This window comes from Hippopotamus amphibius, chromosome 4 (assembly GCF_030028045.1).
Source record: "Hippopotamus amphibius kiboko isolate mHipAmp2 chromosome 4, mHipAmp2.hap2, whole genome shotgun sequence".
NCBI classification, from domain to species: domain Eukaryota; kingdom Metazoa; phylum Chordata; class Mammalia; order Artiodactyla; family Hippopotamidae; genus Hippopotamus; species Hippopotamus amphibius.
Window position 1 is genome coordinate 7,294,798 of NC_080189.1, and position 23,151 is coordinate 7,317,948.

At 55.3% G+C, this 23,151-nt stretch overlaps 1 protein-coding gene across 1 annotated transcript; it reads left to right on the top strand.

The window, feature by feature from the left end:
• Positions 1-382: 382 nt before the first annotated feature.
• On the top strand, positions 383-18,924 carry PDIA4 (protein disulfide isomerase family A member 4). The gene is made up of 10 exons (XM_057733416.1): positions 383-770; positions 6,418-6,595; positions 7,739-7,944; positions 10,035-10,173; positions 11,133-11,338; positions 11,469-11,627; positions 14,133-14,284; positions 16,288-16,444; positions 16,649-16,882; positions 17,690-18,924. Exons 1-10 carry the CDS (start codon positions 683-685, stop codon positions 18,103-18,105), a joined length of 1,935 nt encoding a protein of 644 aa, XP_057589399.1. The 5' UTR covers positions 383-682; the 3' UTR covers positions 18,106-18,924.
• The last annotated feature ends 4,227 nt before the right edge of the window (positions 18,925-23,151 follow it).

Genomic DNA, 23,151 nt, shown 5'->3' on the forward strand with positions numbered 1-23,151 from the left:
GAAGCCGACCCAGGAGCCCCGTTCTCTCTCTTTCCCACCAACAGACTAGTTCGGGCCCCTCCGCTGCTGCGCTCTTGAGGCCCCCGGGGTCCCCAGGTGTTGTACAGACATCCTCTCCTTGCAACGCTCCGCTAAGGACACGTGTTCTTCCTGTCGGGTTCAGCAGCACGCGGCCCCGCCCGCCTCGCGCTTCCCAGGCCCCGCCCACCGCACCGCCGGCCAATCGCTCCCCGAGGCGTAGCGCGATCCCGCCCCTCCGGCCCCAGCCCGCCGCCTTTGTTCTCCCCCGCTCCCTCTCTCAGCCTGTGCGCTCTTGGCAAACCGAGTGGCAGCCGCTGATTGGAGGCTGCGGTTCAGCCAATCAGAAGGGGGCACCTCACGTTAGCGCTCAGAGCTTTAAACGCGGGAGCCGCGGGGCGCGCGCAGGAGGCCCGGGAGGAGGGTCTGCGCGGAGGGCGGTGCCGCGGGGCTCGGACGCGCACCCCAGCGCTCGCGGCCCGCGCCCCGGGTCGGGTTCGGATTGGCCGGCCGGCCGCTTCCTCCGCCCCTCGTCAGTTGCCGGCTAGGTCTTCCGGGGGGGTTTTTTTTCTTCCCTCTCGTTTCCCTTCGCGAGACCGGAGCCCGAGGTTCGGGACCGCCCCGCGGCCGCAGGCGTTGGGAGGCCGCGCTCCGCACCGCCGCGATGAGGCCCCGGAAAGCCTGTCTGCTCGTCCTGCTCCTGGCCCTGGCGCAGCTGCTGGCGGCGGCCAGCGCCGAGGGCCCGGACGAAGGTGAGCGGCGGCGGGCCGGGCCTGCGGGCCCCGGGGATGGGGACGCCGCGCGCGGGCAGCGGGGATGGGGGCGCCGCGCCGCCCGCCCCCTCGCTGGGGGTTGGGGGCTGTAGCGCGGGCCAGGATCGCTTGGGAGATCCTGGAGAGGAGGGCGGCGAGGGGACCGGGGCTGCCACCGAGGCTTGGGGGCAGCGCGGGTGTACAGTGCCGCCCCTGCACGCTGGCTCCTTCGCCCTGACTCTGTTCAGATTTTCTTCGGGTCCAGGCTGACTGCCTGCTTCTGGGAAGGGCTGCTTGGGAACGGGTGAAGCATTTGAGGCTAACACGCCCAGGGAGCGTGAAGGGAGAGGGGCCCCTGGTTTCAAAACAGATCTTAAGGCAGGGGCGAGGGCGTGAAGCCCCAGGTGGGAGCCCTCGGGACAGCCGCGGGCAGCAAGCATTGTACGTTTCAAAAATGTGGTTTGTCGGTTTGGATACAAGTAATTCAGGGGTTCTGGTTTGAGGGAGAAAGGGGTGGCTTGGTTTGCATCTTTTGGAAACCGGAGGTAGCATTGCTTGTGCGAGCATTTATTCAGCACCTACTGCATGTGCCAGTCACTTCGCTGCGTTCTGGGAGTTAAGGATGAGTGTGGCCCCTGCCCTTACAGCACCCGCTTCGGGAGGAACGTTCGCAGCTACTGGTCATCGCTCCTGCATTTTTCTTTGACATCAGCTAGCTAACAGCAAATGGTGTAAGAGAACTTGGAAAACCAGAAAGTTTTAGTCAAGAAAAGAATGCTAATTCCTAGAGAACAGGGCATCGCATTACTGGTCTTAACCTTCTTCCTCTCTGGCCTTTCTCCAGATGACTAGAGTGTTTTCCTATTGAGTTTGTTCCAATATAAACCTCCTTTTCTACTATTACTGTGTAAGGGAAGTGTGAACTTTATACTTAGATTGAGTAACTTTTATGCAAGTCACTGATTCAAGAGTCTACCCACATAGAAAAAGAAGTTAAAAACCAGCGATTGGTGAAAAGAACACCTGCCAGCAGGATAGAGAGCAGTGTTACCTACAGGCGTGTCTTAGAACCTTTATCCAAATCACCTGGTGCTTATTTAAATACAGAGTCCCAAAATACACCCAAGCGGAATGCAGGGGTGGGCCCTCGAATCTACATGTTAAACACATTTCATTGATTCATGGGCAGAGTAAACTTGAGAGGTACATTAAAGTTTGAGGACCAGTGGGAATGGAAGGTCTTTTTTGGAACATAGCCAAAGAGCAAACCAGCTTTGGCGGTTCTGATCCAATGATTCTTTTTTATGACGATTCTTAAGAGGCCTGGAAGGGTGGTAAACATGGGTGGACACCAAGGGCTGTTAGGGTGAGTGGGTCTGTCATTTGGGTCACGGGTCTCTAAGGCACTCGAGACCCTCTGGGGTGAGCTCAGGAATCTGTGGGGTGGGGCTTCCAGTTGTCACCTGGACTCTTTCCCATCCTTGGCCCTTCAGGTTCAGCTTCTATCACAGATAACTCATCCTGTGGATTTATTTTAGGACCACACTTCCCTCTACCCCAGATGGTCCTAGTCTTTAGGGGCTTTCCCCCCTTTTTTGCCAGGCGTGCATTTACTTTTTTTTTTTTTTGCTGAGCTTTGGGGCATGCAGGGTCTTAGTTCTCTGACCAGGGATCAAACCTGTGCCCTCTGTAGTGGAAGCATGGAATCCTAACCACTAGACCACCCAGGGAAGTCCCCGCCTCTCGTGCATTTTAGACTCAAACAGCTCAATGGTGCCGGGGCCCGTCAGTGCCCCCCAAGAATATGGTTACTAAATAGAGCTTAAGCTCTACTGTGGAAGCTTCCGGTTGTCGGGCTACCCATGTCTCTGATTAGAAGCCACTTGTACTCCTCACGTCTTTCCAGCCAGAAGAGTAAAGGAAGATACTTTGCTGCTGGTTGTTGCCTGCTTTTAGTTTATTTTATTATGTATGTATTTACTTGGCTGCGCCGGCATGTGGGCTCTTAGCTGCAGCATGCGGGACCTAGTTTCCTGACCAGGGGTCGAACCCGGGCCCCCTGCATTGGGAGTGAGGAGTCTTAACCGCTGGACCAGCAGGGAAGTCCCTTGCTTGCTTTTACTTGGGATTGGTTTAGATTTTAAAGTAAGTGGAAATTCACTTGGGTGCAGTGCTGAGAAACTGTCCAGTTGCCCCTCTCTTTTCATTTCCGGGAAGTAATCATTACACGAGTCCACGTAAAACTTAGGGCATCCAGGAAAGAAAATCTAATGTGACAGCATGGCATAGCAGCTCAGTGGGCAGGACCTTCCACTCAGTAGCCTTGTGATCCTTGGGCTGGTGACTAAAGCTCTCTGATCCTTCACCTGTAAAGTGCATGTAATATGTTTCCCTCAGGGGATGAGATAGCATGTTTATGTCCTCAGTACAGTGCCTGACACATAAAACATATCAGCTGAATGATGTTGTATCTGATAACAAATTTCTCTTTTTCTGTTCAGTATTGACCTAAAGGTAAGCTTTACCCAGCTTTTACGGGCACTTCCCTGGTGGGGGTTAGAGGAGCGGCGGCAGAGGAGGCAGGTGAGGATGTGCTGGAAGGAGCGGCCACCGTCCTGGCTGGGCAGGCTCCGGTGTGGTCAGATACACTGGTGGGAGTGGACTGGGGTTGCAGTGACCTGGTTAGAGGAGGGGCCCACATTTCAGGAGTGGCCTTACCAGGTGGGCTAAGCACTGCATGAAGATGATGCAAGAGGCTTCATTGACTGCACGCTGAGGAGGATGGCACCCTTCCAGAAGGTGCTGGAAGGCTCTGGATATATTTCTGTCCTAGAATGTCCAACTTTAAAAGTGAAGCCCAGTGAAGAGTGGTCTCCTCATTAAACTGTGAGAGATTTTCCTTGTCGGGATGTGTGGGGTTTTAGTCCATGGGAATATAGAACCAGCACCTTCTCCACCTGCAGAGGAGTCAACCCTGGGGATTGTCTATGACTTTGGGAGGAGTGGAAAGTGGGGGCCATGCCTTAATGTGATTGAGGATCCTTAATTATCTAGGGAATGTTCTGTCATTTTGTTTTTCCTTAAAAGTATAAAATCAAAGTCAATTTTTAAAAAAGTATCAAGAAGTGAATTCCCTGTTTGGAGCTCTGTCCCGGGATAACTCATGGACCCCCAGTTAATCGTGAGAGCCCCATCACTAGTAATTCTCACAGACCACTTCGGGCTGAGTGTAGGTAGGAAAGCATCTTTGCCTTTCTGTTTCGTAAAATTCACCTTATCCCTGTGCATTGATCAGGTCGCTGAGTTCCTCTTCCTCCCCAAGCTGTTTCCTAGCTTGAAGAGAGGATTAAGTTCCCTTGAGCTTTCTTTCCAACCTTCCTCCAATCTTTCCATCTGCCTGCAAGTAAACTTGATTCTCGGACTGAGCTGAGCAGCCAGGCGGTGAGAGTGGAGATGCACTGCCCGAGGCCCGCCTAACTGGGGCAAGGCATGTGGTGCCTCCTAGGCCCCCGACTGGAGCAGAGAACCTGCACAACATCCTCACATCAAGCACCCCCAGTTTGCAGCCCCCACGCGGGTCATTTTGGGTGGAACTTTTAAGTGAGGGATGGTCAGACTAGCCTTTTGGAAAGCCACTGTGACCAGGGTTCCACAGGCCAGCACGGGTCAGCCAGTACTTGCCCTACAAGGTTGTTGTAGGCAGTGTTCCTAGAAGTACCGGCAGCTGTAAATCTGGAGGTTCTCAAGCATTAGGCCCTCGGATTCCCGAGGACCTGGGTGTGTGGTGTTGGCTGCTGGTCACCAGTGGAAGGGGATTCATTGTGGTGTGAGTGTAAAGAAACGAGGTGAGGTCACCAGCCTGAGAGGTGGAGATGGGATTGAGCCTAGGTTGTCTTCCTCAGGGTCCTGCCCCCTCCACGTGCAGGGAGCCTGGTTCTCATCGCTCTCCCTGAGCCTCCTGCTGACCGTGCTGTGGGCCTGGGGCTTCTGTAGGCCTGTCCACCCCGCAGGGTCCCTGCTGTGGAGGAGGGAGGTGGCGAGGTGGCTGGGGAGCTCAGGGACGGCAGGAGGAAGACGGCAGGGGAGGCAACCTGCCCCAAGAAACATGGGAGTCTGCTGGGTCTGTACTCCTCAGGTTGGTGTGGGGGTTTTTGTTGTTGTTTGTTTGTTTTTTGATTTTAGGGCTGTTTCTCCCACCCCCACATGGGAGGAACTTATGCCTTAGACTGGAGAGGGGGATGTGAAAGGAACAAGCAGTGGGTGTTTGAAGGGACAAGTGTGGAGGAAAGTGGGATGTGGGGGGGCGCAGAGTGGGTCTTGGTCTGCTCTTGATGATGAGTGTGCAGGCTGGCAGATTTTAACGACGGTGAGCAAAGCTGCCGCCCTGCCCGGACCAGTTCCTGGCTTGTCTGAGCAGCTGCAGAGCCAGCACTGGATCCGTTCGGGGGCGGTTAAGATTGGGCAAGTCCCAGGGGTTCCCGGGTCCTGAGGGCAGGTTGTCCAGCCCTGACCTCAGCCCTGCTATCAGTGGTTTCTCTCCTGGGAGGCATCTCCAAAAATAAATAATTGGCCCCTTGAAACATTCTGCCTTTGGAGCTGATGGAATCGTGTGGGCTGCACTTCTGTTGGCTGATGTGGTAGCAGCTGGGGAAGCTGGGTAACGAGCACTGCTGTCCAGGATTTCTGGTACCTGTAGTTCAGCAACAAATTCAGTTGAACCTTGATAATAAGATGGGCTCATATTCTTGCGTTCTGGAAAGAGAACTTTGCTTCCAGGCAGGGCATCCTACAAAGGTACGAGCAGGAAACAAGTACTGGTCCTCAGCTTTTCATTGTGGGGAATGCGGACTCCTAATCCGTTTCTGAAAGGGGTGGCATTTTACCTCCTACGTATAACAAATAGCCCCACAGGTGTCATAATCCTTCAGCACAAGGTTGAAACGTGAAAGGAAAAGGTGGGGAATCGTATTTTACTTATAAAGTCGGCCCAGGTAACCTCCAGGGTGGAAAAGTTGAGAGCCAGTACTTGTTTCCTGTTTGTACTGATTTGGGGACCAGGCAGCCAGTCATTCATTCGGGGGCAGGGATTGGATGCAGTCCTTCCTACCTGTGGAGACAGAGAGGGTGAGGAAGAGGAACATGGCTGTGAAAGTTAGCCTGGCCCTTGAGCACAGACATTGGGGACCCACAACGTGAGGAGCCCGAAACGCACAGCGTGGGTGTGGGTGAGGAGCCTTGCTGAGGGGCGGCGCCGAGGAGTGGACCAGATCTCTATGCGGGCTGCAGGGAGGAGGGTTCTCTGTGCCTCGGCCGAAGGCGCGCAGAGCAAAGCCGGGGACTTTATCTGGAGAGGGGGCCGGTCCCACCCTCCAAGTCCTGCTGCAGCGTTTAGACTTTAAATTCTAGAGCTGTACTTAGTTTTCAACCGTCTTGTAACCATGACCTCCCTTTAAGTGAAATCTTAAGTGGCCACCCAGTATGCAAATTTCTGGGGTCGGGGAGGCCCGAGGACACCACCGCTTCTTGTGCTGGTCACCCCCAGGGACCACTCAGGACTCTTGACCATTTTGAGGGTTTTGGGTGCTAGGAAGGTTTTTAAAGAGGAGGGTCCGCAGTTTCCTAACCAGTCTGGGTATTTTCCGCACAGATTCTTCTAATAAGGAGGATGCCGTTGAGGAGGAAGACGAGGAGGAGGAAGATGAGGATGAGGATGACGATGACTTGGAAGTTAAGGAAGAAAACGGTGTCTTGGTCCTGAAAGACGCGAATTTTGACACCTTTGTGGCTGACAAAGACATGGTGCTGCTGGAGTTCTACGCCCCGTGGTGAGGACCCACACTCTCCCCCAGGCCCGGTGGACCAGGGGTTGCTCTGTGTCCCAGGCTCGGCCCCCCAGAGGCATCCAGGCCCTGCAGGGTGGGCGTGTCCGGGTGAGGAGTGCCAGCAGCTCAGCGTTCTGCCGCTTCGCATCGCGCTCCACTGAGCCCGCCCTCGCGGACAGCGGGCCCCGCTCGTTTCAGATCTGGGGGTTAAAAATATGGACATGTCCTCTGCTAGTTACAGCTGGGGGCGGCCAACGAGCTGGGATGACACAGAGACCCACGTGGGTGACAGACACAGACACAGCCCTTGTTGCAGATTCGGCCCCCCCCCGCCCCGAGTCGGGCTGCTGGAGGACGGGCGAACGGGCCCTGAGGGAGCAGCCCTTCTTGTCCCGTCTTTCACCCTCATGGTGCAGAGCACATCACGATGCGTGGGCCCCTTCCCCCCACCTCTCTTCTGCTGTTTTTTCCATCTCATATTCCCGTCTTCTCTCTCCCCTTTCTGTTGCCCTCCTTGGCTCACTTTGGAGACAGAGTAGTCAAAATAGACTTACACTGTTTGTCTAGCATAGTACGAGATGCCTCGTAGGAAATATCTAAACAGTCCTTTGGACACAGGCCTATGAGGTTCCATCATTCTGGTTTACAGATCAGCCGTGCTCAAATATTTTGGTCTCAGGACCCCTTAACACAAAAATCGAGGACCTCAAATAGCTTGTTATGTGGGGCATGTTTATCAGTGGTTACCATATTGGGAATTAAACCTGAGAAATAGAAAAAAACCATCTTTAAATAACAGTAACCCCCTTACATGTTAACATCAGAATGCTGACATCATGGTTGGTCACGTAACCTCTGGAAAACCCTGCTGTACGTGCTGAGAGGAGTGGAAAAGAGGGCATCTTTCAGGAAGAGTTTTCTCCTCGTACTGGGGTGTAGAGCTGTTGAAAGAACCTGCCCTCAGCAGAGCTGGGATTCGGACCTGGATCTGTTTGACTTCCAGCCGCCTCAGCCTCGCCTGTTTTGTGTTTCTTGTTAACTGCAGACATTTTGGGTCCCAGTGCCCCAGTGTTTGTGCACATTGCTGGATTTAAATCTCCACGGGGACAGTTAACCTGCTTCTCCTTCCTGAAATCTAATTCTTAGGTGCGGGCATTGCAAGCAATTTGCTCCAGAATATGAAAAAATCGCCGCTACCCTGAAGGAGAGCGACCCTCCCATTCCCGTCGCCAAGATCGACGCGACCTCGGAGTCGGCGCTGGCCAGCAGGTTTGACGTGAGCGGATACCCCACCATCAAGATCCTTAAGAAGGGGCAGGCTGTCGACTATGAGGGCTCTAGGACCCAGGAAGGTGAGCGGCCCTGAGCTGCTGGAGGACGTTGGGGCCAGGGCTCCCTTCCCCGGAAGGGAAAATGGCGGGGGGGAGCGGGGAATTGGGATAATAGAGAGGAAGCCACACTGTGGCGACTGGGAGTGATCCGCGCTGGAACGTTCATGGGGACTCCGATCAGCATAAACTTGTCCTTGGACGGGAGGGGGTATCTTCTTCCATTGACGACCGCGAAACTCAAGATCTGGAGCTCGGTAGTGTCCTGGCGCAGTGCTTCTGAACGTCTAGCTTGCATCCCACGCAAGGGGGCTCATTAAGACAGGTTGCTGAGCCCAGCCCAGAGCTTCTGATGCAGGAGGTTTCAGGTGTGGCTCAATACCCTGCATTCCTCGCATGCGCCCAGGGCTTGCCAGGCTGCAGGTGCAGAGCCCCATGTTGGAACCAGTGGTGTGCGGAGCCAGACGGCGTTTTTAAAATCAGGCCCAGTGGACACCTGCCTGGTTCACATCAGGCACTAAATAAGTTTCTTTAAAGGAACGAACAGATAACATTGTGGTAGCCTTTAGCGTATCACTTAATCTTAAAAAAAGATTGCTTTATACTGCGTTTTCCATTCCCCGTGTGGCATAGTGGAAATAGTGCTGAATAGGTTTGGGGTCTTTATTGCCATCACGTAGCCTGTGTCCCCCACAAGGGCCTCCCTTGCTGGGCCTTGGGCTCCTCATCACGGAGTGTGAGGTCATGTGGACTCGATCTCAAGGCCCCCTTCGAGTTGGTGCAAGAGTCTGTCCTGTGATCCTCTGAGCACCGGAACCCCACGCGGGAAGCACTGAGAAAACACGATCGCCCCCAGTAATGTTTATCTTCGCGACATGTTTGTCTGTGTTGACTGGATGACGTGTTTATGTGGTTCAGAATTCAGAGAGGCGGATGATGCGTAGTCTTTTGACCCTGACCCTGGTTATCCAGCTCCCCTCCAGGAAGGCTAGTGTAAGAGGTTTCTCCTGTGTCTGAAGATGCTTTGTACACATGAAAGCAAATATGTGTGTGTGTGTAATATCTGCACAATTGTTAGCATATCTTACATACCATCTGCACCTTCATGGGGTTTTTTGATGGTTTTTTGGTTTCGTTTTTCGTTTTTTGGCCGCACCGTGCAGCTTGCAGGATCTTAGTTCCCCTCACCAGGGATTGAACCCGGGCTATGGCATTGAAAATGCAGTGTCCTAACCACTGGACCACCGGGGAATTTCCTGCACCTTCATGTTTTTACTTAGCAAGTATGTCTTAGCCATCACAGTACACAGGGAACTTAATCTACAAACAGGCTGAAAATGGTATACTTGTTGTTTAAAGTAAATAGGCTTGTACAAGGGTGAGTCAAAAATTATCCACACTCGGGACTTCCTAGTTGGCACAGTGGTTAAGAATCTGCCTGCAAATGCAGGGTACGTGGGTTCAATCCCTGCTCCAGGAAGATCCCACATGCCGCAGAGCAGCTAAGCCTGTGTCCCACAACTATTGAGCCCATGTGCCACAACTACTGAAGCCTGAGTGCCTAGAGCCTATGCTTCATAACAAGAGAAGCCACTGCACTGAGAAGCCCGCACACTGCAACTAAGAGTAGCCCCCACTCTCTGCACCTAGAGAAAGCCCACGTGCAGCAACAAGGACCCAATGCAGCCAATAAATAAGTTAATTTAAAAAAATTATCCACACTCTGGCTGTAGAATGTACAGCTTTTAATATAACTGGAGTGCGGATAATTTTTGACTCATACTTGTATATTTGGAGGTCTGTGCTCAACACTTGACAGGGACGTGGCCCAGTTTGGAATCTTGAGAGCAGCGTTTGCTAACGTGGGCTCTGCAGGTGCCAGCCCTCCCATTGCGTGTTAATAAGGGGGCCTCCCCACGTTGACATGTGACGAGTGGTTGTTGGAAACAGTAGACCTTCAGCACTTAACTGCACAGAGTGGCCCTGGCTGTAGATGTGATTGGATTTCGGGAAGTCAGATGTGTCCTGTTTTGTGGCCCTACTTTCTGCACCCCTCCCCTCCTGCCTCTGGAGCTGGGGCCTACACATGCTCAGGCTTGTGTGGTTTCTTCCAGAAATTGTGGCCAAGGTCAAAGAGATCTCCCAGCCCGACTGGACGCCTCCACCAGAAGTCACGCTCGTGCTGACTAAAGATAACTTCGATGAGGCGGTGAATGACGCGGACATCATTCTGGTGGAGTTTTATGCCCCATGGTAAGATGGTGTCCATCTCCTGTTACCGGGTACTGGTCAGGCCCATCCTGTATTCGGTACAGGCACAGGGCAGGGGTGGCAGAGACAGACCCTGCACGTGAAGCAGGGCTAGCCAGAGAGCAGGCGGCTGCAGAGTCCCCGCCGTGCACAGCAGGCAGAGTGGGGCGGCTGCGTGTTCCGGAGAGGGGTGGTCTTACAGAGTCTTTCCTGGGGGATGGGATGAGGCTAAAATGTGGGCCTGGAGCGTGGACCCCGCAGGGACGCGTAAGCCACATGGGCCACATGAGGGGGTTGCCCAGCGGTTCTGGGGCCCCTCGGAGCTGGAGGACACGCCGTGCGCCAGGCCCTGGCTGCTGTACCCTGGGCCTTGCTTCTCCCTCCTGAGGTGTTTGAACCTTGGTTTTCTCTGTCGTCATCTCTGCTCTCAGCTGTTTGTTCTGGGGTGAAGCTCGGAAGTGGACCCTGACCCTCGCTTCACACTCGAGACGTGCTCCCTTCTCGTGCCAGGGCCCCGGGGTTCGCTATAGTTTCCGGCCTTCTGTCCCCTCCCTCACCCCCCCTTCACAGGCTTGCATCCACTTCCTGCCCATCCCTCGTGTGCCCGCTAGCCTTATCCTGGGTGAAGTCATCCCTGACCTGTATCCTTGCTTGCCCCAACTCTCCAGCCAAGAAAAGTGTCTTGGCCTTTCCCACATCTTACCCCAAGTCATGGTTATGCCCCTGCCTGCCCGTGTCTGGTGTCTGTGTGTGTGCACATCCCCATCCCCCCCCCCCATGAAGGAGGAGGCAACGTCCTGCTGGCCCCTGGGGAAGGGCCCAGGCCCCGCCCTCACCTGGGGGCATCTCCAGGTTGGCTGGATCTCTCCTGTCGCCGGGAATGCAGGCTGGGTGTCTGTGCTTCACTTAGTTGGGAGGCAGCGTTCGGAACAGGCCCCTGACAGAACCGTTTCCTCTCACAGGTGTGGACACTGCAAGAAACTGGCCCCCGAGTACGAGAGGGCCGCCAAGGAGCTGAGCAAGCACTCTCCCCCAATCCCGCTGGCGAAGGTGGACGCCACTGCGGAGACAGACCTGGCCAAGAGGTTCAATGTCTCTGGCTACCCCACCCTGAAAATCTTCCGCAAGGGAAAGCCTTTCAATTACAACGGCCCACGGGAAAAATATGGTACTGCCGCCGCCTCCTTCTCCGGTCTTGGTGGGGAGGGAAGCTGCTGGCACGTGTGGGCGCTGGCAGAGCTGCGGGTGCAGCGCCCTGCAGCCCTGAGCCGCCACTCAGGTGTGCGCTTTGCTCCCAGGGATCGTGGACTACATGATCGAGCAGTCCAAGCCGCCCTCCAAGCAGATCCTGGCTCTGAAACAGGTCCAGGAGTTCCTGAAGGATGGAGACGATGTCATCATCATTGGGGTCTTTAAGTCAGAGAGCGACCCAGCCTACCAGCAGTACCAGGACGCTGGTAAGGAGTGGCCCTCAGGCTGGGCAGAGTGCGCGCACCCAGGTTGCTGGGGAGTCTGCTGCTTTTGTATAAAACTCCCGGGCGTCAGTTTAGGGAATGGCTTGATGGAAGAAGTGAGATTACATGTGCGGGAACGGGCTTTCCTTTCTGGGTTTGGGGGTTGGTTCTCTGTTGCCTTAGTTGCACGTGGATGATAGGATCTCTTACTAAGTAGACGAGAGGGGTGCGCAGTCCCTCTCCTGGCCTCTGAGGGGAGGGGAAGCGCATGGTCAAGGTCATCCAAGGTTACCATCTACCTCCCACCCCTTCCAGGGGCCCCTTCCCAGAGCCAGCCCCGCTGCTGGGGGAGGGTCTTGACCGGAAAGTGAGGGTTTCTGCATCAGACCTGGGTTCGAGTCCTGGCTCTGCCAGTGGTTGGCACTGTGTGACCACAGCCAGCGACGTGATCGGCCTGGTGGTCTCACGTCCAGTACGGTGACCTGCCCTTCTCGGAAGGTGGTTATGTTAGTTGAGGTAAAGTGGAGGAAGTGCTCAGCAAAGTGCCTGCTGATGCTGAGCCCCCAGGGAACGCTGGTGTTGCTGGTCTGGGAGGCGGAGTTATCACCAACGGCTGTCCGCGGTGTCCCGCGGGGCAGGCGTCCTCACTGCCCTGATGGCCCCTGGGTTATGAACAAGAGATGGCTTTTCAGGGGCAGCCAGGATGCTCTTGGTCCTCGTCGGCTCCTCCTGAGTGCCCTCCACCCCTCACCCCAACCCGGCTCCCGCACGCACACCAAAACGGCTTGGTTTTCTACTTCAGGGTAGCGATTGTGATCTGTCAGCGGCACTGCTTGCCACTTAGTGCTGACCTCCGTGCTGCGCAGTCACCGTTGTGCATGTGTCAAATGCGGGTTAACGCTGCAAAACTTACAGTAGAGCTAAAGCCTGTCCGTGCTTCCTCAGTCTTCACTGATTCAGTACCTCTGTCATCCAGTTGTGGTGGAACTTGCAGAGGGGTCCCCCAGCCCACCCAGGGCCCCAGGCAGCCTCGGAGTTCCCCCAAACCCACACATTTGTGTGCAAGCGGATCCCCGGGGATCTTGTCAGAATGCAGGCTCTGGTGCCGAACGTCTGGGTGGGCCCAGGTGCTGCCCATCCAGCCACCTCGCTTCCGGTCTGACGTGTGACTCCACGTGGCCGGTCGGGTGAGGCTCAGGCAGGGGTGACCGTCACTGGGCCTGGCGTGTGGACTGCGGGGAAGAAGCCAGAGACAGTCCCGGGGATGCAATGTGGATGCCGGCAAGGCTAGGGCAGGAGCAGGGGGGAGGCTGGCGGGAGGAAGGGATCTGTGAGCGTGGGGGGCGGACAGGAGGTTCTTGAGGTGATCCTGTCTCCCCACCCACGGCCACCTGATAACAAATACCTGGGGCGCCTGGCAGCTTAGAACAGGTGGGAGCCTGAGCTGTGCACGCCTTCTGGGCGGGCCATCTTGATTCATTCTTAAGATGGTCTGAGAGGTGCCCTGTCCTGTTTCTCCAGAGGAGGCACTGGGGCTCGGGGTCACACAGCTGGCAGGTCGAAAATTATGATTTCAGTCTAAGTCTGTCTTAGATTCCAAAAGGTGTGAGCTTGTCCAGGCTGCCCCCTGCCTCCCTCGAGACACGTGCCATGCCCTCGGCCGCCTGTTGGAGGCTGCCCCCCAGGGGTGAGGCGATACCTCACCCAGTGCTGGGACCACAAACTCCGCCCAGGGTGGGTCTGGATGCTTCGGCGAGGACAGAGCAGAGGGAATGAGGTGGTTCCCCTGTGGGGCATAGGGCAGGGGTTAACAAGCTGGCCCAAGGGCCAAATCCGGTCCTCACCTGGTTTCGTAAGTTCTGTTGGAACACAGCACAGTCACTGGTTTGCATGTTGATCAGCACAGAGCTGAGTGGTCATGGCCGTGGAGTCCACAAAGCCAAGGGAGTTCCTGTCTGGTCCTTTGCAGAAAAGCTTGCCAGCCCGTTCTAGAGTATCCTCAGACAGTGGGGTTGCATCTGGGAGTTTCCCCAGATTTAAATAGAAGTGTATATAGCAGAAGAACTGCAGGCCACAAAGAGTCCACCCAGCAACTCAAGGAGGAGAAGTCAACCCCCTGTGAAGGGTGCTGGATTTTTCGTGAAAACTCCCTGTGCGGTTAGGGGGTTCTCGTAACACAGGAGGGTTCGGGTTCTCTGTCTGGGGTTAATGTGCTTCTCAGCATCAGAGACCATAGTCGGCTGTAGTGCCTAAGTTTTTCTGTGACGGTTCAGTTTATTTATTTTTCAAATAAATTCCAAGATACATAGATTTTAAGGTATTACATTGTATCGAGTTAAATCCAAACTCCTTTTAAGTGTTTAAGCTCTGGGTATTGTCTGCACAGTGTTGATGATTAATTACACTATTTTCTGGGCATTTGCTTTGGCTGATGTGGATAGAGAGTTGAATCTAGATCATTTAAGTGATTTACTAAATTGTGTATTTGTCATCCTGTTAATTTCTCAGCTAACAGCCTGAGAGAAGATTACAAATTCCACCACACTTTCAGCACTGAAATCGCAAAGTTCTTGAAAGTCTCCCCAGGGAAGTTGGTCGTCATGCAGCCTGAGAAATTCCATTCCAAATACGAGCCCAAGAGCCACGTGATGGACATCCAGGTGGGCGAGGGATGCCAGCCCCGGGGCCTCTGATCGTCTGATGGGCGTGAAGGTCTCTCGGTCAGGGTTCACAGGAAGGACAGCGGTGGTGGTGGGGGCAGGGTTGGTCTCACATACCTGGTGGGGCGTGGGGCCAAGGCCCTGGCAAAGCTCCAGCTGCTTTTGACAGAAGGGTTGCCCCCTCTTCATACCTGGGCCAGCACCAGCCCGCCTGAGGCGGCCACCCACCATGAACCTGGCGTGCGTGGCTGCCGTGGCTCCTGGCCAGGACCTGCTGGCTGCTGGGTCTGAGCTAAGCCACACTTGCTGGCAGCCAGCTCAGGCGCGAGGCCTGTGAAGCAGTGACGAGCCTCTCTGTTCGCTGGGTGAAGCTGTGGGGCGTGGCACGTGGACTTGGCCTTTCTTTTCTCTACGTCCCCCCACTCCCTGTCTTCCTAAAGGGATGACACACTCACCTCAAGAGGGGCAGAGGGGGTGCCCAGCCCAGGGTGAGCCTGGGTCCAGCTTGGTGTTCTGAGTGCTCCCCACGGCCCTGTGCTCCATTGAACAGATCTTCAGGTTTGGGGGAAACCTGACATCTCGAATCCAAATATTTTATTTGATAGCTCACTTCTCTGCATCTTTCTAACACACTGAGGGTCCCACAGACAGTTAGGAGCAGACTAAGGGGAAAATGCAGACGTGTGGTCCGTCCCCAGCCAGGACATAGGAGGGTGGTCTCATCTCTCCCCCTCCCCTCCAGAGATACTGACCCTGGGTTCACAGGGGGCCTCTTAATGAGCTTAGGATCTGGCGACCACAGGAACCAGGCACAGTTCTGTGTGGTGTGGTGTGTGTGCTTCCCAGGAGAGGGTTTGTCTGTAGCTTTCAGTAGATTCCTGAAGGGGTCCTTGACACCTAAAGGTTGAGACCCAGAGTCTGTTACACACACCACTGCTGCTGTGCTCTTTTCTTTTGCCTCATCATACGTTAAAAACATTTTAAACGGATTGGTATCATTTATATACCACCTTTGTTCCAAAAATTGTTTAAGGCTGTTTTGTAAAAATTCACGCAACAGTTAAAATGGAATTGCAAAAAAAAAAGGATTTAGAAATTAAGACACAAGGAAGAAAAGGACAGGACAGGTAAGGTGAAGCCAGGTGTAAAATCAGCACAGCAGCACTGCTGTGAGAAGGCCAGTCACATTCTTACAGATGTGAGGAGGGCTCTGGCCTTGAGCTCAGATCCGGGCCCGCAGCGCCAGGTGCTGGGCTATGGAGCACTTGTCCTGGGTCCCGCGGCTTCACTCTTGAGTTCGCCTCCTAAGTGATGGTCGGTCCAGGGGCTATCCTGACGGGAGACGTGCCATGGCCCCCGCTGCCCGCTGTGCCCTGTCCCTGCTGCCTCCTCCCACCTGGCCGGTCCTGCCCATGTTTCAGTGCCACCTGGGGCCACCTCCCTGACTCCATCCAGAGGGGACATGGGCTCTAGGGGGAGAGCGTGGTGGTCATCCACCACTTCCTGCTGGGCAGGCAGCCTCACCTCACTGGGCCTCGGCTTCCTCATCTGTAGAATGAGGTGGCCGTGCCGCCCTGGGCACCGCTGTCTGCCCCACACGCTTCCCAAACCACCCCCCTCCCACCCCGGGATCTGCCGTAGCTGGCACTCAGGGGCCGGCTTTCTCCAGGCAGAGCTCAGGGCCCAGGCGGCCATTTGCCGTCACGGCGCAGTGTTCCTCGTCTGCATAGTGTCCCCGACCGGCTGCCGTGGGGCTCAGGCCCGGGGACGGCGGGGCCTCCCGCCCAGTTCAGCCGGCGGTCATCCGGGGGCCGGACCCTGCCCCCGCCGGTCCTGGCCGACCAGGACAGCGCGCCCCGTCGCTGAGGGCAGGGCTCTGTGGTTCCCTGGAGGAGGGGCCCCGCATCCCCGCGTGCGCTTGAGCGGGGCCCGCACCTCGGAGCACACGCCTTTTCCCGTCGACAGCGACGGGCAGCCGCGCCTCACCGGCCCCCCTTTTGCAGGCGTCCACGGAGGACGCGGCCGTCCGGGAGCACGTGCTGCGGCACGCGCTGCCGCTGGTCGGCCACCGCACGGCCTCCAACGAGGCCAGGCGCTACGCGCGGCGCCCCCTGGTGGTCGTCTACTACGGCGTGGACTTCAGCTTCGACTACCGCGCGGGTGAGGCGGCTCGGCGCCGGGCGGGGGTGGTCGCGGCTGCAGGGCTGGGTCGCCGCCCCCTCCGCTTGCTGCTTGAGCGGGAGGGGAGCTGAGCGTCGAGGCGGGGAGGAGCGGGCAGGAGCGGGCCGGCCCGACCCCCGACCCCCAGGGGCTCCCGGCTGCGGCCCGAGGCTGGCCCCGCTCACGGCCCTGGCCCCCCTGCAGCCACTCAGTTCTGGCGGAGCAAGGTCCTGGAGGTGGCCAAGGACTTCCCCGAGTACACCTTTGCCGTGGCCGACGAGGACGACTTCGCCACCGAGGTGAAGGACCTGGGGCTGAGCGACAGCGGGGAGGAGGTGAACGCGGCCATCCTGGACGAGGGCGGCCGCAAGTTCGCCTTGGAGCCCGACGACTTCGACGCCGACGCCCTCCGCGCCTTCGTCACCGCCTTCAAGAAAGGTGGGCCCCCCCCATCCCCCTCCATCCCATCCCCATCCCCCTCCATCCCATCCCCCTCCCCCTCCCCCTCCATCCCTCCCCCATCCCCCTTCTGTGCGGCCCCCTCGGCTTGTTCCCCGGAGGCCTGACCGGGGCTTCCTCCTGGACCCCAGGGGTGGGAGGAGGGGGGTGGAAAATCCCCGTTCTTTTGCTTTCTCTCTCACTTTTATTTTATCTTATTTTATTTTATGTATTTATCTGGAATGGATAAAAAGGCAGATGTCTTGGAAATCTTAAGAAGCCCTTATTTTAAAGATATTTAAAATACACCAGGCTTTGGGACTTAGACATACGTTTCGTGTAGGTGGGAAACTTGCTTTGGCATCACACAGAGTGTCTTCCTGATCTAGTTGAGCACACGGCCCCAGGCCCCCAGCGCTGGCAGCTGGCGGGCAGACCTCCTCCTCCGTCTCTGCTCAGTCTGCTCCCCACGGTGGCTTCCAGCCTGTGGTGCCCGCCCTCCTAGTAACCCCTCTGCACCGGCAACATCTCTTGTGATGGCCTCACTGAGCAGGACCCAGTGTCCACTAGGCCTTGGGGGGAACCACCTGCACTGTCTCTGGCCTTTGCAGGGACTGGGAAAGTGGAGGGTATGAGGAAACCAGAGAACTAGGGAGTGGGCTGCTGCAGACAAGGCCCTGCCTGGCCCTGGCGCATCTGACTTGCCCTGTCCTCCTGCACGTCAAGCCAGCCTCACGCCTGGTCAGAGCCACCAGGGTCCGGGCCTTTCAGCTCTCACACTCCTCCTCTGCTTGCTTTCCTCGGCAGGAAAACTGAAGCCGATTGTCAAATCCCAGCCGGTGCCCAAGAACAACAAGGGGCCGGTCAAGGTCGTGGTAGGGAAGACCTTCGACTCCATCGTGATGGATCCCAAGAAGGATGTCCTCATTGAGTTCTACGCGCCCTGGTGTGGACACTGCAAACAGCTGGAGCCCGTGTACACTGCCTTGGGCAAGAAGTACAAGGGCCACAAGAATCTGGTCATTGCCAAGATGGACGCCACGGCCAACGACATCACCAATGACCGCTACAAAGTCGAGGGCTTCCCGACCATCTACTTCGCCCCCAGTGGGGACAAAAAGAACCCAGTTAAGTTTGAGGATGGAAACAGAGATTTGGAGCATTTGAGCAAGTTTATAGAAGAACATGCCACAAAACTGAGCAGGACCAGGGAAGAACTTTGAAGCCCTTGAGGGTGTGCAGAGGGCGAGCGCGGGAGGGACCAGACACAGCGAAGCTTCCAGCAGTCAGCCGCGGAACCCGAGCCAGCCGCGAGCCTGGCGGGCTTGCTCAAAGGCAGTATCTTGAGCTTTTTGGTTTGTCTTGTGTTTTTAATTTTTATACTCTGGTATTTCACCTCATGCTCTGAATACTGAATAGATATGAGTGACTCAGTAGATTAGTACAGAATTTTACAGAGAGTACATCTATTTTTATCGTTATTTGGGGTTTGATTTTTTTTTAACCTTTCATCTTCTTTAATATATTTCTTCAAAGCAGACACATTGAATCTCTTCTGTGTGAATTTTTTTTTCTCTTTTTTTAATTTAAAATTTAAGAAGCCTTTGCCAAATCATGTTGACTTTTGTCTTTCGTTTGCCTTTACGTCATCTGAGGATTGGTGAGCCGAAGATGGGACTGTTAGTGATTGGGTTTTGCTTCTTCCTGTTTTGGCACAAAGTGAGAACGGTCGCCGAGCGCCCTGCCGGGGACGTCGTTTTAGCCCGACTTTGAGCCGCCGCCTGGTCCAGGGAGAAGCAGCGTCACTGCGGCCTGGGTGTCGCCGTGCCTTCTCCCAAACTGAGGACCATGGGCCAGAGTGTTTCCCAGGTGCCTCCAGACCCTTGGAGTCAGGTTCCCAGGCTGAGCCTCCAAGAGGCCGCGCGCCTCTTCAGAGCTGCCATGGTTGAGGAGAGCTGAGCTGGGGCACAGGGGGAGACTTCCGGGTGATCAGAGGGTAGGGTAGGTTGTCGTGATGGAATAAAGAGATGATTGAACATGAACGTCCGTCACTGTCTTAGAGAACATGGTCCCATCCTGGAGCCTCGGCGCCCTGGAGACGGGGAGGCTCTCTGCCCGCCCTGCAGGGTGCAGGTGGTCTCACCCCACCCCTGAACACCTGGGGGTGGGGTGGCATCCTGACCCGGGTGAGGGGCATCGGTGGGCTCTGCTCTTGGTTGTGTGTGGTGGGCAGTGGTGCATTCTGTCAGGAGGGGGCAGGGATGGAGGACAAAGCCCGGGGCACTTCTGGGGGCTGGGAGGAGGGGACAGGACGGGAAGCTGGACGGGCCCTCAGGGTTCTGGGTGATTGGTGTGATGTGAGCTTCATTCCAGGAATCCATTCACCAAGATGTCCCGTCTCCACTCCCCTGCTCCTAATGTTGCTGAGACAGAAATGGTGAGCAGGAGACGGCTGTTTGAGCAGTGGCTGGTGTGCTTGCTGCAGGGGTTGGGGTGGGGGCAGGAAGCAGCCCCACGGGAAGGGGCGGCTGGGGTGGGCCTCTCCCAGTGATCTGCTTTTACGTTGAACCTGGCCAAGGCGGGCTGGGCATTGCAGCTGGGCGGGGGTGTCTGGTAAGTCCTCCGAACCCCCAGGGATAGGAAGTCTTCTGCATCCTCCTGGAGGCCCTCTTCCCTCAGGAGGACCAGCAGGCCCCCCTCAGAGGCTTGGTGCCAGAAGCTCACAGGAGTCAGTGTGGGTGTGGGGCGTGAAGGCTTTTCTTCACCTGAGAGGCCCATCTTGCAGCACCGCCTGGGGCTTCCGTGCTGGTGGTGACCTCACAGGGCACAGGAGAGGCCTGAGGAGGGTGCCTGAGCTCTAGGAGGGAGTACTGTGGCCTCATTTGAAGTGAGGTGTCAGGAAAGCCCCTTTTGGCGTGAGTTTGAGCTGAGACCTGAGGGTGAGTTGGCTGAAGCCCGGCCGAGGATGGGACTGAGTCCCTGTGTCCCGGGACCTGCAGCATTGGAGCTGCCTGGATGTTTGTCGGAAATGTGTGACGTCCGGCTGAGCCCCAGACCCTCTGAGTCAGAGTCTGCATTTTAAGAAGATCCCAGGGGATTCCTGCATAGTGAATGCAAAGGCCCTGAGGCAGAAAGCAAAATGTATCCTCTTCTGAAATACAATCTGGAAACCAAGTTGCCCAATGGGGTGTCAGGTAAACTCGCCCTATGTTGACTAGAGAGTAGGTCCCTGGGAGAATTTACCCCAGGCTGATTTAGGGGGCTGATAGGCTGGTAAGGGAGACGGGCGCGTCAGTCGATGACGGTCCACAGCGCCCAGTGCCAGGGTTAAGACGTGCAGCCCGTGGGAGCCCAGGGAGCAGGCGCTGGCCCAGCCTGGGAGCCTGAGCAGCTCTTCACAGAGGCTGACCCAGGAGCCCAGAGGAGGAGGTGAGCTTTCCAGGTGGAGGCATAGCAGGTACAGAGGGACGGAGGCAGGAGGGGGAGCAGTGATGCAGAAGGAGGTGGTGCTGAGGCTGGGAGAGGTGGGGCCCCATGGTGGGGGTCCTCTTGCAGCAAGTCAGGAGTTTGACCTTGTCCTAGAAGTTTGCGGGGAACCGCTGATGGTTTCAAGCAGAAAAGTGCTGTGATCAGGTTGAGATTAATAATGAGAGTAACAGGTAACATTTACTGGACATTTAGTAACAGCCAGACCCCGTGTCCAGCAGTCTGCCGGATTATCCCAGCGTAAGTGATCTGCAAAGTCGGTGCTCTTCAGCTGAAGAAAGGAAGGGGCACGTGTCTGCAAATGCAGAGCTGGGGTTTGTGCGCCCCCCGAGTTGTACTATTGCATCTCCCTTGTAGAAAACCCAGTCTAGTAGGAGGGGAGCCAGGGTTGCAAGGAGGGTGAGCTGCATTTTGAGTACTGGGTGGGCTCTAGCAGCTAAGGAGTCTGCAGGAGGCGGGGGTGATGGGCAGTTGAGGGTGGGTGAGTGGACCCAAGAACACTGGTATCACATCTGGTGTCTGAATCAACTTTTTTGTTATTTAATTATGAAACTTCTCAAGCGTCCACAGAAATGAATTGGATGTTCAATGCCCTTTACTCATTATTCATCTAAAACAATTACCAAAATTTTGCTACATTTTCATATACCGCCCCCCCCCCACTTTTTTTTGGCCATGCCACACGACATGTGGGGTCTTAGTTCCCAACCAGGGGTTGAACCCATGTCCCCCGTATCCCTGCATTGGAAGCAGAGTCTTAACCACTGGACCACCAGGGAAGTCCCTCATAGCCTCCCCTTTAATGACACAGTCAAGACATGTCATTTCACCCCTGCACACTTGAGAACGCGTTTTCCTACAGCCCCTCAGTGCCTTTTCACAGCCACCAAATTAAACAGTAATTCATCTAGTACCCAGTCCAGATTTCCCCAAAACATCTTTTTACAGTTGGTCTGTTTGAATCATCAGCACTGTCTGCCCTTTAGTTTTGTCTCTTAAATCTCGGCTAGAGCAGTCTCTCGCCACTTCTTTTTTCCCCGCAACTGTCCTAGTTTCAGAAAAAATGACAAGAGATCACCTGGGTCAATTGAATTGTGTTTTGCATGAGTTTGAGGAACATACGATGGTCAGTGTCTCGGTGGTGTGTCTAGGAGCTGCGGAAACTGGAGAGGTCCAGTTGGAGGAAAGAGTACCAAATTTTATAAGACTAATGATAGGTGCCTTGGCCTGCTAGGTGCCCAGGACCTGGCATCCATTCTTAGTCATCAAAGCCGCAATCCAGGCTGACTCTGCTCTTGGGCTGTGCGACTTTGTGCAAGTTAGCTAACTTCTCTTGGAGTTTGTTTTCCCATCTGTAATGTAAAGAAAGACAGCCTCCTTTACAGGGTATTCGTAAGTATCCAATGCAATAATGTGTACATTAAGTTTGGTTTTGTTCCTGGCATGTCGGAATCCCGGGGAGGGTGGGTGTTAGTTCTGGTTAAAGAAAGCACAGCCTCTCTCCCAAGTGTTTGTCGTCTGACCTGGTGTGTGATTCCCTGTGTAGGAAAGAGGAAATTGGTGCACAGAACATGAACCACCCTGAAATGCTAAATCCGAGGCCTCTCCCCCTTTTTTGGAACCATTTATCTCTTTCCCTCTCCTGCTGTTCTGATGGGCTCTTGACCTGGCAATTTATCAGACACAGGTAGACCTCAAATGGAGGGTGTGGGTCTGTGTGTGTATAAAACACAGATTCCTGGACCCCAGTTCTGTCCTAGGGAATCAGATCGGCAGGGTTGCTGCGTACTATCTGAATTCAGAAGCTTCCAAATATGACCACATTTCACCTGAAATGTAGGCAGGACAGGTGTTACAACCTCCATCACAAATTAAAGGAAGTGGAGATAGAGACTAAATAATTTGCCCAAAGCCACACAGTAAATTGAGAAGCCAGAATGAGAACGCAGAACCGGTGTTCTTCCCACAGCACCAGCGTCTCCTGAGACGTGTTGGCAGAACGCTCATAAAGGAGACTCGTACGCACTCCGTTAGCGTTGGATTCTGTTAGTAATTTGGCTTGGGAAATACTGGAACTAAAAAAAAATGCTTCTGTGTGGTTCTTGTTGAAGCAGCTTTCGGAGCCTGTAAGGCACCAGCTTGCTGGAGACTCTGGGAGCAGATGGGATTTGCCCTGGCTTCTCTCCTGCAAACCACACGGATCCTTGGGGCTCCACAGTGACCCGCTGTCCTGGTGCCAAGCCTCTACGAGAACATACGAGCCCTTGGCTTCTTCCCCAGGCCCCAGGGAAGTACTGGTACCTTCCCCCTCCTCCAACCCCCCTTCAACAGGGACCCGCCCTAGGGTGAGGGACGTGGCCAGGGAGTGCTCCAGGAGCCCACGGACAAGCCTGACCCTTGAGCCCATCTCGGTGCACTTCATAGCAATGTTCCAGGCATATTTTACCCGGTCTTCTGAAGATCCAATCAGCCAGAGCGAAGATATTACACCCTGAGAGGGCACATCACTGTGATTCCTTGATTCCTGTTGTGATGTCAGAGGTATTGAAAATGTACTCTCTGGTGCCTGTGCTAAGGTAAAGCATCGCTCCTACTGTGAGTCTCTCCTGTTCCCACATGGCACTTGGCCAGCTGTGCCAAGAGCAGGACTTGGGAAAGCTGAAGTGAGATCCAGGAGGCCTCCAGGGCTGAGCACACGATGAAACACCATTTGAATGAATCAGTGGAGAACCTCAGATCCTTGCATCCACAGGCTTGAGGGCCAGGCAGGGAAAGGCGCCCCG

Bases quoted from the DNA above. Each gene is read 5' to 3' on its own strand.
- PDIA4 (XM_057733416.1), top strand. From the start codon at position 683: ATGAGGCCCCGGAAAGCCTGTCTGCTCGTCCTGCTCCTGGCCCTGGCG. The intron at 10,174-11,132 runs GTAAGATGGTGT...TTCCTCTCACAG, and splicing joins GTGGAGTTTTATGCCCCATG to GTGTGGACACTGCAAGAAAC. The intron at 16,445-16,648 runs GTGAGGCGGCTC...GCCCCCCTGCAG, and splicing joins CAGCTTCGACTACCGCGCGG to CCACTCAGTTCTGGCGGAGC.